Source organism: Grampus griseus (genome assembly GCF_964374135.1).
Source record: "Grampus griseus genome assembly, chromosome: 12".
NCBI classification, from domain to species: domain Eukaryota; kingdom Metazoa; phylum Chordata; class Mammalia; order Artiodactyla; family Delphinidae; genus Grampus; species Grampus griseus.
The window spans coordinates 8,232,182-8,248,330 of record NC_139006.1 but is presented as its reverse complement, the minus strand read 5'-3'; the positions used below and the strand labels follow the sequence as shown (position 1 = coordinate 8,248,330).

The 16,149-nt window shown below is 36.1% G+C and overlaps 1 protein-coding gene across 4 annotated transcripts in view; it reads right to left on the bottom strand.

The window, feature by feature from the left end:
* The window catches only part of IFT81 (intraflagellar transport 81), a 142,857-nt gene that overhangs the window by 40,240 nt on the left and 86,468 nt on the right, over positions 1-16,149 (bottom strand). For all 4 annotated transcript variants that reach the window (XM_082667841.1, XM_082667842.1, XM_082667843.1 and 1 more), the window contains one exon: positions 15,432-15,578. In XM_082667841.1, the coding sequence (XP_082523967.1) occupies positions 15,432-15,578 (147 nt within the window). The remainder of the gene's footprint in view (positions 1-15,431; positions 15,579-16,149) is intronic.

Sequence of the window (16,149 nt, the reverse complement as noted above, 5' to 3'; positions counted from 1 at the left end):
AACTTCTAGAAGAGAACATAGGCAAAACATTCACTGACGTAAACTGTAGCAATGTTTTCTTAGTTCAGTCTCCCAAGGCAAAAGAAGTAAAAGAAACAAATGGGACCTAATCAAACTTATAAGCTTTTGCACAGCAAAAGAAACCATAAACAAAATGAAAAGACAACCTATGGAATGGGAGAAAATATCTGCAAATGATGCAGCTGACAAGGGCTTAATTTCTAAAATATACAAACAGCTCATACAGCTCAATATTAAAAAACACAAAAATCCAATCACAAAATGGGCAGAAGACCTAAATAGACATTTCTCTAAGGAAGACATACAGATGGCCAACAGGCACATGAAAAGATGCTCAATATCGCTAATTATTAGAGAAATGCAAATCAAAACTACAATGAGGTATCACCTCACACCAGTTAGAATGGCCATCATCAAAAAGTCTACAAATAATAAATGCTGGAGAGGGTGTGGAGAAAAGGGAACCCTCCTACACTGTTGGTGGGAATGTAAATTGGTGCAGCCACTATGGAGAACAGTATGGAGGTTCCATAAAAAACTAAAAATAGAGTTACCATATGATCCAGCAATCCACTCCTGGGTGTATATCCAGAGGAAACTCTGATTCAAAAAGACACATGGGGCTTCCCTGGTGGCTCAGTAGTTGAGGGTCCACCTGCCAGTGCAGGGGACACAGGTTCAAGCCCTGGTACGGGAGGATCCCGCATGCCACGGGGCAGCTAGGTCCGTGTGCCACAACTACTGAGCCTGTGCTCTAGAGCCCACAAGCCACAACTGCTGAGCCCGCGCACCTAGAGTCCGTGCTCCGCAACAGGAGAGGCCACTGCAGTGAGAGGCCCACACACTGCAACGAAGAGTAGCTCCCTCGCTCACTGCAGCTAGAGGGGGCCCACACACAGCAACGAAGACCCAATGCAGCCAAAAATAAATAAATAAAATTTAACAAAAAGACACATGCACCCCACTGTTCATAGCAGCAGTATTTACAATAGCCAAGACATGGACGCAACCTAAGCGTCCATCAACAGATTAATGGATAAAGAAGATGTGGTATATATACATGATGGAATATTACTCAGCCATAGAATGAAATACTATGAATACCAAAGAATGAAATACTACCATTTGCAGCAACATGGATGGACCTAGAGATTATCATACTAAGTGAAGTAAGTCAGACAGAGAAAGACAAATATCATATGATATCACTTACATGAGGAATCTAAAATATGATACAAATGAACTCATTTACAAACCAGAAACAGACTCGTAGACACAGAAAACAAACTTATGATTACTGAAGGGGAAGGGGGCATGGTAAATTAGGACTATGGAATTAACAGGTACACACCACTATATATAGAAAATAGATAACATGGATTTACTGTATAGCACAGGGAAATGTATTTAATATCTTGTAATAACCTATAATGGAAAAGAATCTGAAAAATATATACATAACTGAATCACTTTGCTGTACAACTGAAACTAACACTGAGACTAACAACTATACTTCAATTTAAAAAAAGAATAGAATATTCAATCATTGGACCCCTTACTTCATAATGCATAAAAATCAATTCCAACTGGATTACAGACTTATATGTGAAAGACAGAATGAAAACTCTAGAATATAGGAAAATATTACTATGATTATTGAGATAGTAAAGGATTTATTAAATAAAACACAAAAAAAGCACAAACTGAAAACAGATGTTGATAAACTTGACTTTGCTAAAATTGAGAACTTTTGTTCATCAAAATATATATTAAGATATTAAGAATATAAGTCACAAGTTGGGAGAATATATTTACAACACATTAATCCAATGAAGAATTTGTATCCAAAAATACATAAATTAAACCTACAAATCAATGAGAGAAAGGCAAATAATCCAACAGAAAAATGGATAAAATACTTGAATAGTCACTTCATAGAAAAGAAAATCCAAAATGGCCAATAAGCATATTAAAAGACGTTTGACCTCATCTGTAATCAAATTAGTAATGCAATTAAAACCACAATAAGATACCATTGTAATACCCACCCAATTAGCAAAATTAAAAAGTCCTTCAATACTAAGTGTTGTTGAAGATGTGGAGGAAATAGCACACCTATACACCACTGAGAGTGAGGGATACATAATTTAGGACAATAGATTGGAAGACAACTTGGCATACCTACTAAAGTTGACCTGTGTTCACCCCATGCCCCATCAACTCCACTCCCACAAACAGCAGGGTTTCTCACACTTAGCTATGGTGATGGACCAGTTTTTAAAAATTTCTAACCATTTGTGGACTGGATACTTTTATAAAATAACAAAAATGTCTATACAATATCAAATTACTATAAACGTTTCTAAATGCTTCCTCTTAATTTATATGGTTGTGGCTTAGTAACTTAACAGTTTGTAGACTAGAACTGGTCTTCAGACCACACTTTGAGAAGCACTGTTCCAGGGCAGTTCATCCTGAATGGGGTATGCTCCAGTATACTCATGTGGCACAAATATTATGGGTGTGCCAAGATGTGCAAGATATTATAAAGAACTCCAAAGCCAGTCATCCTCAGCTATAAGCAGCCTTATCCTTTTACCTCAGTATGCTAAACAATGACCATTTTCTTTAAGTGTCATATTGTGAAAAAAGGTAAGAAACGGAACACTACCCTGGAAAAACCCTTGCTCATAGTCACTGGGAGACATACATAAGAATATTGATACCGTTTTACTTTTTTTTCCCATAAATTTATTTATTTTATTTATTTATTTTTGGCTGCGTTGGGTCTTCGTTGCTGCGCACGGGGTTTCTCTAGTTGCAGCAAGCGGGGGCTACTCTTCCTCGCAATGCATGGGCTTCTCATTGCTGTGGCTTCTCTTGTTGCAGAGCACGGGCTCTAGGCACGCGGGCTTCAGTGGTTGTGGTGCGTGGGCTCAGTAGTTGGGGCTTGCGGGCTCTAGAGTGCAGGCTCAGTAGTTGTGGTGCATGGGCTTAGCTGCTCCACGGCATGTGGGATCTTCCAGGACCAGGGCTCGAACCCGTGTCCCCTGCATTGGCAGGCAGATTCTTAACCACTGCGCCACCAGGGAAGCCCCCCGTTTTACTTTTTAAACTACGTATTTGTATTAATCTAAACAATTATGATTAAAAGAACAATCCACCCCAAAAAAGCCCATCACCAACAAAAACCTAACAGCTGATAGATTTTATTTTGAGTAGACTTAGGGTATTAAAAATTAAATTTACTCATAATTCTGTGTAATAATAACTTATCTGAGCAAAAATTCACAAATTTATAAATTAATCATTAAAGGTCCTAGGAGCAGTACAATAGGGTCACAGAAGCAGTTCAGAGAGTTGTTGAGACCAACGGGCTGTGTTGTCAGAGAAACATGATTTCAAATCCTGACCCCACCACTTAAAGTGACCTTGGGGAGGTTTCTAAATAAGATCTATAAAACGTACTAAAGTTCTATAAAAATTGAATAATGGATAATGATTAATAATATCTGTCATTTTGTTTGAACACAGTTAAAAAGTACCTAGAAAATGAGATAATTTACTGTTCCTTCTAAATACTAAGAAACAAGGAAATGTCAAGTAATTAGAACAAACAGAAGAGTAAAGGTCTAGGGGTGACACAATGCTCTTTAGAACTAAAACAGAACAATCACTACTGCAAGAAACTACAAATCTACATACTCTGAGTACAACTATGTAAAATGTTTGTATGTATGTCTATGAACCAAGATTGGGAGAGAATGAAGAAATAAAAATAGCTGTTGTGTTGGGCAGGTAGGGTTATGAGTGAATTCTTTGAGATTTATTTCTTAAATATTTAAGTTAAAAAAATATTTTAAAGGAACTCTGGCATAGGAAATAAGCAATAAATCCTTGGAATATTAAGGAAAAAGTTTTCAATAGTGCACTATAGCAGGCCAATCAAGCAAAGATTGCCATTGTGCAGGAAGGCCCATTATAGCAGTTATTACTAATCATTTGGTCCAATACACATTTGTAATCTAAATTTGTCATTTATGAAAGAGCAGCCATCATTTTAGATGCTGAGATCAGTAAGATTACTGTTTTAATTACTTCTGACTTCAGAACCGATTTTACAGACTCAGCTCCTCTGTGATCAAAATGGTATTTGACAGATCTTCTTTCTCCTTTACCCATTTAATATGTTTTAGAACCTTTAATAGTAATGATCTAGGCAAGCTTTTTAAAAGGACAAGGCAGCTTATTTCCCTAAGTATGTAACCATTTACAAATGCTTTTCAAGCTTATCTGGAACTCAAAAGTATTACTGGATTCCAGACATCATTCTGGATATTTATGTGGAAACAAGAATCTCTGCTCCTGTTGCAAATTTCCAACTCAATATCTGGTGTGAAACTATTTTCACAGTAATTAGCTGTGAAGACTTTATACAATAAGTACTTTATACTGTCCAGAACCACAAAGAACCATTTTTTAAAAATACTATTCCCCCTTTTACAGGGAAGAAACCTATAGAGAAATTAATACAACTCATCAAAGTTCAGAAAGTTAGAAAAACTGGAATAGAATGAATACTTCTGTCCTCAAATCCTGTTAGTCCACTATTCATGCTATTTTCCACTTATTAACTAAATCACATCTTTGTCAGGTATTTCATCAAATGATTTTTAAGCACAGAAAACTACAGAAATAGGCCCAAGAGAGTTAGGTATGAAATGGATAACACCAACTGTTCAAGAGTAGAACGAATATGCCCAAATGGCCATAATTTTTTTTGCCCATTTGTCAGTGTTCCTATTTTGTCTGAATTCAGACTTGCAGAAAACCTGAAAAGGCCATCTTTTAAGTCATGCTTCATGTCATAAATCATTTGGACTCCCTGAAGTCTCGTCTCAGAGTTGCTATTTGCTTTAAGGCATGAAAAAATGTTTTAAAGCAACTTTTGTGTTCTGCTAAAATGTTAGTCTTTTCAAATCACCCATCATAACAAGTGCAATATATATAGACATACAAATACTACTCAAACCTTTTTCCAACCTGTTAGTACTATGTTTTCAACTTTAAATTAGAAAATCTCACCAAGCCAAGCATAAACAATGCAATTACCCACATATGGTAGTGGATAGTTAACTGCTGATTCTCTTGAGAGAGTCTATAATAAGCAATATGATATATGCTAGTAGAAATCTGTCTTAATAGAAACTTGTGGTACAGGAACATCCATCTGGGAAACACAGGTAATCATACCATCCAAGGTCTCCCTGCTTCTGTTATAAATCAAATCACCACCACACAGCTGTTACTATATCTCTAATGGGGATTTCAACTGCTGTCCAAGCAGTTAACTCTCAAAAAAAATTTCTATGAAAAGTTTTCACGTTTTGAGTTAACATTGTGGGATTACCTAAACTGCATATATAACACCCTACTTCTATTACAGTGAATTGGGCCAAATTTATTTGATTCTGTTTTGTTCCATCTCCTGGGAAATTTTAGGGGCCTTAGGTCCTGCTATGAACTCTAAAGAGTGTAATGTGATTTGAAAGGCTCTAAAAATATCACAGGTTTGCCTGGGCTCACTTAGAAGGGTGGATGATTCAATTACAAGTGTCAAAATTTGATTCCTAATTTTTCAGAATCTGACAGCTGCAGCTAATCTTGCCAGGATCCCTTATCTTCATTGTGCTTCTCTTTGAAGTATTTAAAGAAGATTTCATAATCTTTGCAATTTAGCTCTAGGATTTCTGTCAGTAGCTGTAGAATGAATTGGTTGGCTCTTTCTTAAGCTGCTTATTCATATTATTTGATCAAGCACATTGTAAAAGTAGCCATTAACTGCAAAACAGCTGAGCTTCTTGTAAGGTTTGGGAAGAAAACATAACGAACTTTAAACCCGTACACCATAAACCAGGAGTGACCTTTCAATGCATGAAATGACAATGGAACCTTAACCAAAGGTTCATTTGTTGCTATAAAAAATTTCAGACTCAAAAGGCACGCATTCATTTCAATCACAGTTCTGAGAAGGGTACTAGCATGACATCATTGGGGCTAATTTTTTGTTTTGCTTTTCAAATAATTAATGCAGAGATTCAGAGGTACCAAGGTGATGAAAACAGTAAAGACCAGTAGCTATTCAGCACTACTACAAGAAGTAGAGCTTCTATTCTTTGCTCTTCCGTGAGACAAAATCATTAGGCTCAGATTGTTGCCTATGAATGGGTAAAAATCATATTTACCATGTGCTGTGTTTTGTCACACAGAGGGTTTTCTTCCCTTTTTTCCCCCAGATTTATTGAGATAGAATTAACATACAATAAACTGCATGTATTTAAAGTACAAATTGTTGCTGTTGTTCCATGCTATGATAGCTTCATATTTTGGGACAGAATTTTAATATTAAGTGACCTTATTTTTCCATAATTTGAAGTGTTATAAAAATGTTTACATAGAAATATCTTGCTTTATGCAGGATTCAGTGTGAGAGGAGATAGAAAAACAGTGTTATAGCATAGTATAATAGTTAATGTTCATAATTATGACTCTGAGTTGTCAATAAAAGGTTGCTGTGATCAGTATGATTTTAAGATAACAGAAAGAGCTGAAGTAGCATGTCTCCCACGAATCACACCATGTTACTATTTTCCCAGCTCACACCCCATAACCCTGAAATATATTCCCATACCACTCTGTTAATGTGTGTTCTAACATACAGCTCACTTAAGATCACTTGTTAAATTTCTGACTCCCCTAAGAAACCATTAAGCTCTGTGATGGCAGGACCATATCTCTTTCTCACCACCATTTACTTAATAGTTGGCATGTAAAAGACACTTGGTAAATGTGTAGAAAACCTGAATAGAACTGTATAAGCTAATCTAGATACATAATTTTTCATTAGAAAATTGATAACATTTAAAATGTCTTGGTACTTCAGTTGATAAGGAAAAATTATTTATATGTAAGTCTTCCTCCTAACCATAATTGTTTATTTTATTGTATAAAGTTATTTTTAAATACCTAATCAGAAACATAAATTTGCCATGTAATACAGTAGCCCCCACTTATCATAGCATGGAACAACAGAAACAACTTGTACCTTAAATATATGCAGTTTATTGTATGTTAATTATATCTCAATAAGACTGTTTGGAAAAAACAGGGAAGAAAACCCTCTGTGTGACAAAACACAGCGTATACAAAGCTAAGAGACAAATGACAGACTAGAAGAAAACAATTACCCAGATTAATCCAGAATATAGGTAAAAATATGAGAAACAGATAAGGAAAAACATTCAATTAGTACAAAAATGTGAGCGTACTTTGTGCCACTGAACTGTACAGTTAAATATGGTTAAAATAGTATGTTTTATATTATGTGACTTGTACCACAAAAAAAATTAAAAAAAAGAAAATACATTCAATCCATTAGAAAAAAATGAAGAAAGACAATAAAAGGGCAAACGACAGAAGAAATACAAGTGACCAAACATGTATGTGGACAGATGTTCAATCTTAATCAAGAAAAATGAAAATTAAAATGAAATACTGTCAGAATGATAAAAAAATAAAGGACTGAGGATCAAGTGCTGTTTTAAATAACAGAGGAAACAGATGCTCTTGTACGCCCTTGGATGGAATAAAGAAATTGTACATACATTCTATAGAACACAATGTAGCAATTAAAAATTTTAAAGTACATGATAATAATTATTATTATAACTGTAGGTAGCATTTATGAAGTGCTTCCTATAAGCCAGCCACTGTTGTATACTGCTAAGTTGTATTAACTCATTTAGCCCTCACAACCACCATATGAGGTGAGTACTGTTATTATCTCCACTTTATAGATAAGGAAACTGAGGCACAGAGCAGTTAGGTAACTGCTGTAATTAACTGTTAGGTTGAACATCTAATAGGTGGCAGAGGTGAGATCTGCACATAGGTGTTCTGGCTTCAGAGCTGATCCTCTTAACCTCTAGAGAATAGCCTCTTCATTTACTGACATGGAAAAATCTCTAAGACGTGTTATTAAAAGCAAGTTGCACAATACACACGGTATAATACCATTCATATTTTTTAAAACTCACAAAACGGTATTATCTGTATCTGTATCTATCTCCAGAGAAAGGACTGAAAGGGTTTACAAAACTGGTGGCAGCGGTTTCTCTTTGGAAAAGGGTCTAAGGGACTGGGAATGGGGATAGGAGGTAATCAATAGGGACTTTTGTTTTATGTGTATTGTTTGCTTTTCAGACCATGAAAATGTATTCAGATATTACTTGCATAATCTGATTTTTAAAATATTATTCTATTTTATTTTATTATTATTATTTTTTATACCCTGGAATAAATCCTACTTGATCATGGTGTGTGATTCTTTTAATGTATTGTTGAATTCAGTTTGATTTGGGGATGGAAAAAGGTATTCCATGCAAATGGAAACAAAAAGTAAGCTGAGGTAGTAATATTAATATCAGACGCAATAGATTTTAAAACAAAGACTACAGCAAGAGATGAAGAAGGACATTACATAATAGTAAAGGGATCAATCCAACAAGGAGATATAACAATCATAGATGCATTCAAGATAGGAGCACCTAAATACACAAAGCTAATATTAACAAACATAAAGGGAGAAACTGACAGTAACACAATAACAGTAGGGGACTTTAATACCCACCTACGTCAATAGACAGTTCATCTAGACAGAAAATCAATAAGGAAGAACTGGCCTTAATGACACATTAGACCAGATGAATTTAATAGATCCAGAAAGAACATTCCATCCAAAAACAATAATAATACTAATCCATCTGTATCAGGGGTCCCCAAGACCATCCCCAGGTTGAATGATTTGCTAGGAGAACTCACAGGACTCAGCATAAAGTCATATTCTTGGCTATGTTTTATTACAGTGAAAAGGTACAAAGCAAAACCAGCAAAAGGAAAAGGCACATGGGGTGAAGTCAGGAGGAAACCAGGGGCAAGCTTCCAAGAGTCTTCTCCCTTAATTCCTCCAACAGCGAGTTGTAACAATACGTGTGAAAGGCTGCCAACCAGGGAAGCTCATTAGAGACTCAGCGCCCAGGGTTTTTACTAGGGGCTGGTCACGTAGGCATACTCTGCCTAGCCCATACCAAAATTCCAGACTCCAAGAAGGAAAGCAGGTGTTCAACATAAACCACACTCTGTACATACAGTTTAGGCACGTGAGCCATTCTTATCAAGGAATGGTGGGAATTCTAAAATCCAAGCTCCCAGATGCCAGCCAAGGGCCAATCCTGCAAGCAAGTTTTTCTAAGAATAGCAGTTTCAGGCTTGCTATGTTAACTCTTTTCTGCACACCATCCTTTCCATAATCCTTGTGATATTAAAATGCAGTTCTATTATGTCTTTCTTTAGTGTTTTGTTCTCAGCTAATTCATAATTAATTCTTTCTGTGAATGTTTCCAGACTTTTCATTTGTTTTAGTCACCTTCATCTAGACTCTGGCTTGACTATGTCTTTCTTAAAACATGAAGCCAAAAATGTAAAATAATATTCCAGGCATAATTTCACGTAAATGGGATATTATATTTTTATTAATAGAGTATAATTTAAAAAAAAATTTTTTTTTTTTTGGCCAAGCCACGCAGCTTATGGGATTTTAGTTCCCCGACCAGGGATTGAACCCTGGGCCCCGGCAGTGAGAGCGTCAAGTCCTAACCACTGGAGTGCCATGGAATTCCCAACATTTTGTTTTTTAAAGCTGCATTATTATTGGATGATTTCTGAGCAGCAGATAAAACTCAGATTCTATGACATTATTATTTATAATCCCATTAATGACACTTTGTTTGCTTAAGCACAATGTTTTTAACTACCAAGATGATTTTGAATCACAATTCTATCATCTCAGATTGACTATTCCTTCTAGCTTCCTGTCATGTCATGTGAAAATTATTAAGGGTTCTGGAGCCAGACTACTGCAATTCACATCATGGTACCACTAATTACTAGCAATGTGACCTTGGATAAGTTAGCATAAGTCCTCTGTGTGCCGTAGTTTCCTTATTTGTAAAAACTAGTAATAATAATCATATCTATCTCATATACCTCAATGAAATAAATGAGATAATGTACATAATAAACCTATTATGCTATCTGGCACGTTGTAATTACATAATAAACATTACTTATTATAATTAATCTAAGTTATTGATAAGAATAATAAATAGGTCAGGATCAAAGTTCCGTAGCATTTTGGGGTGATTCCTCTCAGAGATGAAGGCAGTCAAAATTCTTTGAGAATATCAATTCCATGAGACTTATACTTTATTATGTATTTAAATCCAATATAGAAAACTTCATGATATAAAGGAGAGTTAGATATTATTATAAATTTTCAGTTATGTCAGAAACTGTAGTCTCTAAACTTAACCTTTTTATCACCTAGCAAACACTTGTTTGAAGAGAAAGAAATCAAGATAGACTAGACTGGCAAGAAAATCTCCATCACTAAGAAGATAATTTCAACTGTTTGAGAAATTCCTACCTATGTCAGAAGTCTGGCAGAATAAGATTTTGCTGTGCTTATTCCTGTATATTGACTACAAGGCAATACAATGAAAATACAGTGTTAAAGTGATAACCAAAGTATAAGAAAAGCAAGAAGTATTTTTAGACTCTTCATCTTTTTTAATAAGAAAAATCAAGGGAACACAAATGAAAACATCTAGTAAGAACAAATGCCCGTAGCACTTGTCATTTGCAATCAGAAGAGCTAAAATTCTTAGACGAAATATAACATCTGGAATATTGACTTTAATGGCAGTAGGAAGCATCAAAATGTACTTCAAAATGCACACCTCTAAAGAGAAAACGACAAAGGAATATAAATTACTATATGTATAGTATTTGTTACATTTATCCTTACACAGTCACATTCCTAAATTTTTCCAAGAAAAGATTAATCAAACATCTACATATGGATAATCAAGGAATGAAGTTTCTAGCAAGTTTCTAGCAGGCTTTTGTTTCCAGTTAATGACTGTCTACAATGTGGTCCTATTTAGAGTCAAATATGAATCTTAAAATTAACTCATTCTAATAGTGTCTTGAAGAATAGCTCAGCATTCACTTAGGAGTACAGCTGCTGAGGCATTCAGATTTGGATTCAAATCCTTGCTCTGCAACTCACTGTGTGACTTCAGGCAAGTTACTTAAATTTCTCTAAGTCTATTTCCTCAATAATAAAATGGAGATAATATTTACCTCATAGGCTTTTTGAGAGGATGAATTAGCATATGTTGTATGTGTGTTTTATTGTAGTTAAATATAGTTAATGTAAAACTTACCATTTTAACTATTTTTAAGTGTACAGTTCTGTGGCATTAAATGCATTCACAGCACCAGCAACTTGTGCAACCAGCACCAAGGATATGTTTTTGTTTTTATTTTATTTTATTTATTTTATTTTTATTTTTTTTGCAGTACGCGGGCCTCTCACTGTTGTGGCCTCTCCCGCTGCGGAGCACAGGCTCCAGACGCACAGGCCCCGGACACGCAGGCTCAGCCGCCATGGCTCACAGGCCTAGACGCTCCGCGGCATGTGGGATCTTCCCGGCCCGGGGCACGAACCCGCGTCCCCTGCATCAGCAGGTGGACTCTCAACCACTGCGCCACCAAGGAAGCCCTGTTTTTATTTTTATTTTTTAGGTAAGAAGCAGATTTACTTAGAAACACACTCCAGAGTGTGGGTCATCTCAGAAGGTGAGAAAGGCCAAGGATATGGGTTTTTAAAAAAATAAATTTATTTATCGTATTTATTTATTTTTGGCTGCGTTGGGTCTTCGTTGCTGTGTGCGGGCTTTCTCTAGTTGTGGTGAGCGGGGGCTACTCTTTGTTGCGGTGTGCGGGCTTCTCATTGCGGTGGCTTCTATTGTTGCAGAGCATGGGCACTAGGCGTGTGGGCTCAGTAGTTGTGGCTAACAGGCTCTAGAGCGCAGCCTCAGTAGTTGCAGCGCACGGGCTTAGGTGCTCCACGGCATGTGGGATCTTCCTGGACCAGGGCTCGAACCCGTGTCCCCTGCATTGGCAGGCAGATTCTTAACCACTGCGCCACCAGGGAAGCCCCAAGGATATGTTTTTAAAGTGCTCAAGATTGAGCACACAGGTATTGCTTGGTGAACGGCAGCTAAAATGACTCAGTGCTATCTCATCACATCTTGAATCTGTGCAATTTATTTTATCTCTATTTCATATTTATTTCTACTGAATTGCTCCCAATCTGGAAAATACTAATATCAATTTTTAAGCTGTAAACTGTATTACTTACTTTCAAATTCTTCATCCAGGTAAATAAATACATAAAAATATTAAGAGCTAATACTTATTGAGCACTTAGTATGTGCCTGGTGCTATTCTAAGCACTTAACAGGTATTAACTCATTTAATCCACACAATAATAATTCTAGGCGGTATATACTAATAACTGTCACATTTTACATGTGAATACAAAGAGGTTAAGGAACCTGGCCAAAGTCACCCAGCTAACTGGCTGACAAAGCCAGGATCTGCACTCAAACCAAGTTCTAGAGACCATGCTCTTAGTTATTCCACTATCCTGCTTCTCCCACATGCAGTAACATGGGGCCCACAGGAATGATTACTTTCAGATGCCAGATGTTATATGTTGACTTAACCTCTGAATTTCTCAGAAGCTTGGACATCCATTATTTCATGTGTTCTTCCTAACGACAATGAAGAGCAACTTCTCCCATTTTACAGATGGAGAAGTCATTTTCCTTAAGGTCAATAGGAACATGTGAGAGAGACCTAGATCCTGCTTGGCCACTTATTAGTTGTGTAAATCTTTACTTTTCCTGAGTTTCAACTAATTGTAAAATGGAAATAACAATAATATCTCTTATAAGAAGAAGAAAATATATGTTTGCCAATCATCTAGCAGAGAGCCTTATATAAAAATTGCTCAATAAAGGTTACCCCTCCCTTTCCTCATTCTCCTATTTGTGACTCCGGGCATAATATTCTTTTCAAACACCGTGCTACCATTTCTTGATACCCTCTCACCAACTGCATTAACAGATTGGTGGTAAAGAACATGATTTTTTGGTAATTACCATGTGATACCAAATGAAACCTTAGTGAAGTCCAGCTATATTATATAATTTTAAGTATAACAAACTTTCTCCCTTTTGTCCATATGGTCTACCACTTTATCAGAGTAGAAAACAAAATTGGTCTACCAAGATTTGTTCTTTATAAAATTGGGCTTAATGTTCCCCAATACCTTCTGTTCTTTTAGGTGACCGCCAAATGATTTACTTGATTTTCTGACCAAACATTGTTTAAAAATTAAGTTGACCTCATCATATCCAAAGTTATCTTTTTCCCCTTTAAAAAAATGTGTCTTTTTCTGTCATCAGATACTTTTCCTATTCACCATAATTTGTCAAAGATAAAAGCTAATAGCTTGGCACTAGGTTCTTTTCTGTCACATTTGCAGAGAGAGGATATCTAATACTGAATTATAAGCAATATTCATGCCAAATATGGCCATAGCAATTGGTATTTCTGGTCAAACAGGCAGCATTTTCCTAAGAAAAAATTAAAATGCTAGGAGATAGCATGTTCTCTTACAAAGCGAAACTGCTGCATAATTAATATTTTTTTCCTGGATAGCAAGGATATCACAAAGCACACTCTGTTGGCTTCCAAGTATCATTTAAAATACTCCCATGTCTTAAAGCAATCTGGAAGTGGATGTTAAAAGCCAAAGGAATTTTTTTTTGTACTGCAGGTTCTTATTAGTTATCTATTTTATACATATTCGTGTATATATGTCAATCCCAATCTCCCAATTCATCCCACCACCACCACCCACCACGCCCTCCCCCGCCACTTTCCCCCCTTGGTGTCCATACGTTTGTTCTCTACATCTGTGTCTCAATTTCTGCCCTGCAAACCGGTTCATCTGTACCATTTTTCTAAGTTCCACATATATGCGTTAATATACAATATTTGTTTTTCTCCTTCTGACTTACTTCACTCTGTATGACAGTCTCTAGATCCATCCAAGTCTCTACAAATGACCCAATTTCGTTCCTTTCTATGAAAGCCAAAGGAATTTTTCAATCAAGTGTTGACTTCTGAATTCTACTACCTTCCCAATAAGCTAGAAGGCATACTGGGAGGCTACAATCAGAAGCACCAGAGAAAAGTGGTGCTGTGGAAACAATTCATTTGTGTTTGGCATAGTTAAGGTTCATTGCCAATTTGTAACGGTATGAATTCAATAACTTTCCAAAGCCAAAAATGAAGTTTGGACCTGAGCAGCTTTTCAAAGTAGCTTTTGCTGAGGGCTAGTACTTAATATAAAATAAAAAAGCTGTTAGAGGTGGTAAAGTGAGGCAATGTTTAAGCATTAAAATATGACCTATTGGGCTTCCCTGGTGGCGCAATGGTTGAGAGTCCACCTGCCGATGCAGTGGACGCGGGTTCGTGCCCCGGTCCGGGAGGATCCCACGTGCCACGGAGCGGCTGGGCCCGTGGGCCATGGCCGCTGGGGCTGTGCGTCCAGAGTCTGTGCTCTGCAACGGGAGAGGCCGCAGCAGTGAGAAGCCCGTGTACCGCAAAATAAATAAATAAATAAAATAAAATAAAATAAAATAGAATATGACCTAGCACTTGATTTGCTAAAAAAAAAAAAAGCACTGAGTTAAAGGCAAGATATTTTGCTTCAGTCATTCACTCTTTCTTGAGCTAAGAAAGAGCGAAAGAGCCCCTTTATGAAAAGGAGATGGGGATTATATTTTGTCTATAAATGACAATATTACTTGTCCTACTAATCTCATGAGTCTGACAGAAGGATAAGTGAAATAAGAGCTGTTAAAGCATTGTTCAAAATGTAAAGTAGATAGCAATGTAAGACACATAATTATATTTTTAAAATTTGTAAGCATTTACAACAAAGTCATTTTATGGTGCCAGTCCCACTGGCCAACTACACATTACTGACAAAGTAACTTAGTGATACTTTCTCAGCCCTTTATGGAATTATATTTATCAAAAAATATGAATATTTGTCTTATCTGTCAGTTTCTACTCATTTGGTTTCACCTTTATAACTTAATACTTATAATAAATAAACCCAATATAAATCCACCTAATTAAAAAGTGAAAATTTGGAACATTATCTCATAAAAATCACTAAAATCTCCATCATTATATATCAAGAATATCTCAATATTACTGCAAAGAGCTTTCAGTTTTAAATAAATAGGCTTCATAAAATAAATTAACTTCTCATTATTGACAGTCAAAATAAAAAGTAAAAAAAATTAATGGTTTCAAACAAAAACAACACTCATATCCTTGTCCCATTAGACACCTCAACTTACTTCATCTCCCTTCAAAACTTCGGTGCCATCAAATTCACGGGTCTGATTTGTCTTCGCTGACACTTCTCTCTCAAGGTTGGCCAACTTCTCCTTTGCCTCCTGAAGTTCCTCAGCTTTGGCTTCTTTTTTACGAGAAATGATGGATGCCTAATTGAGCATTAAATATGAGTGTAAAATAAGATATACAATCAACTTTCTATTATCTTGTGAAATTAAGTATTTTTTAGATTTTACTGAGCTAAATTTTCAATATCAGGTTGACTTCTCCTGACAATAATACCCCTTGCCCTACTACCTACTATCACCAGTTATATATTTAGTATGAGTATGCATTGTGTATATATATATATATATATATATATATATATAAATACATTTATATTCTTTTTTGGCTGCACTGTGCGGCTTACAGGATCTTAGTGTCCCCAACAGGGATCGAACCTGGGCACCCGTGGTGAAAGCGCCGAGTCTAACGACTGGACCACCGGGGAATTCCCTGCAACGTATATTAAATAGCAACCTAAAAACATTATGGAAGACAAAAGCCCTGAAAATATAGGACGTATCAGCAGAGAAACAGAAATGCGATAGTAATAAAAATATTAAAATCTTGTTAAGTAACACTCAAATGCTAATGAAAATACCTTCTAGGTAAGTACAGAAGCTAACACTAGGTCTACTGTTTTTCTGCATGGTCGGTTTCCTTTCATTGGAAGAA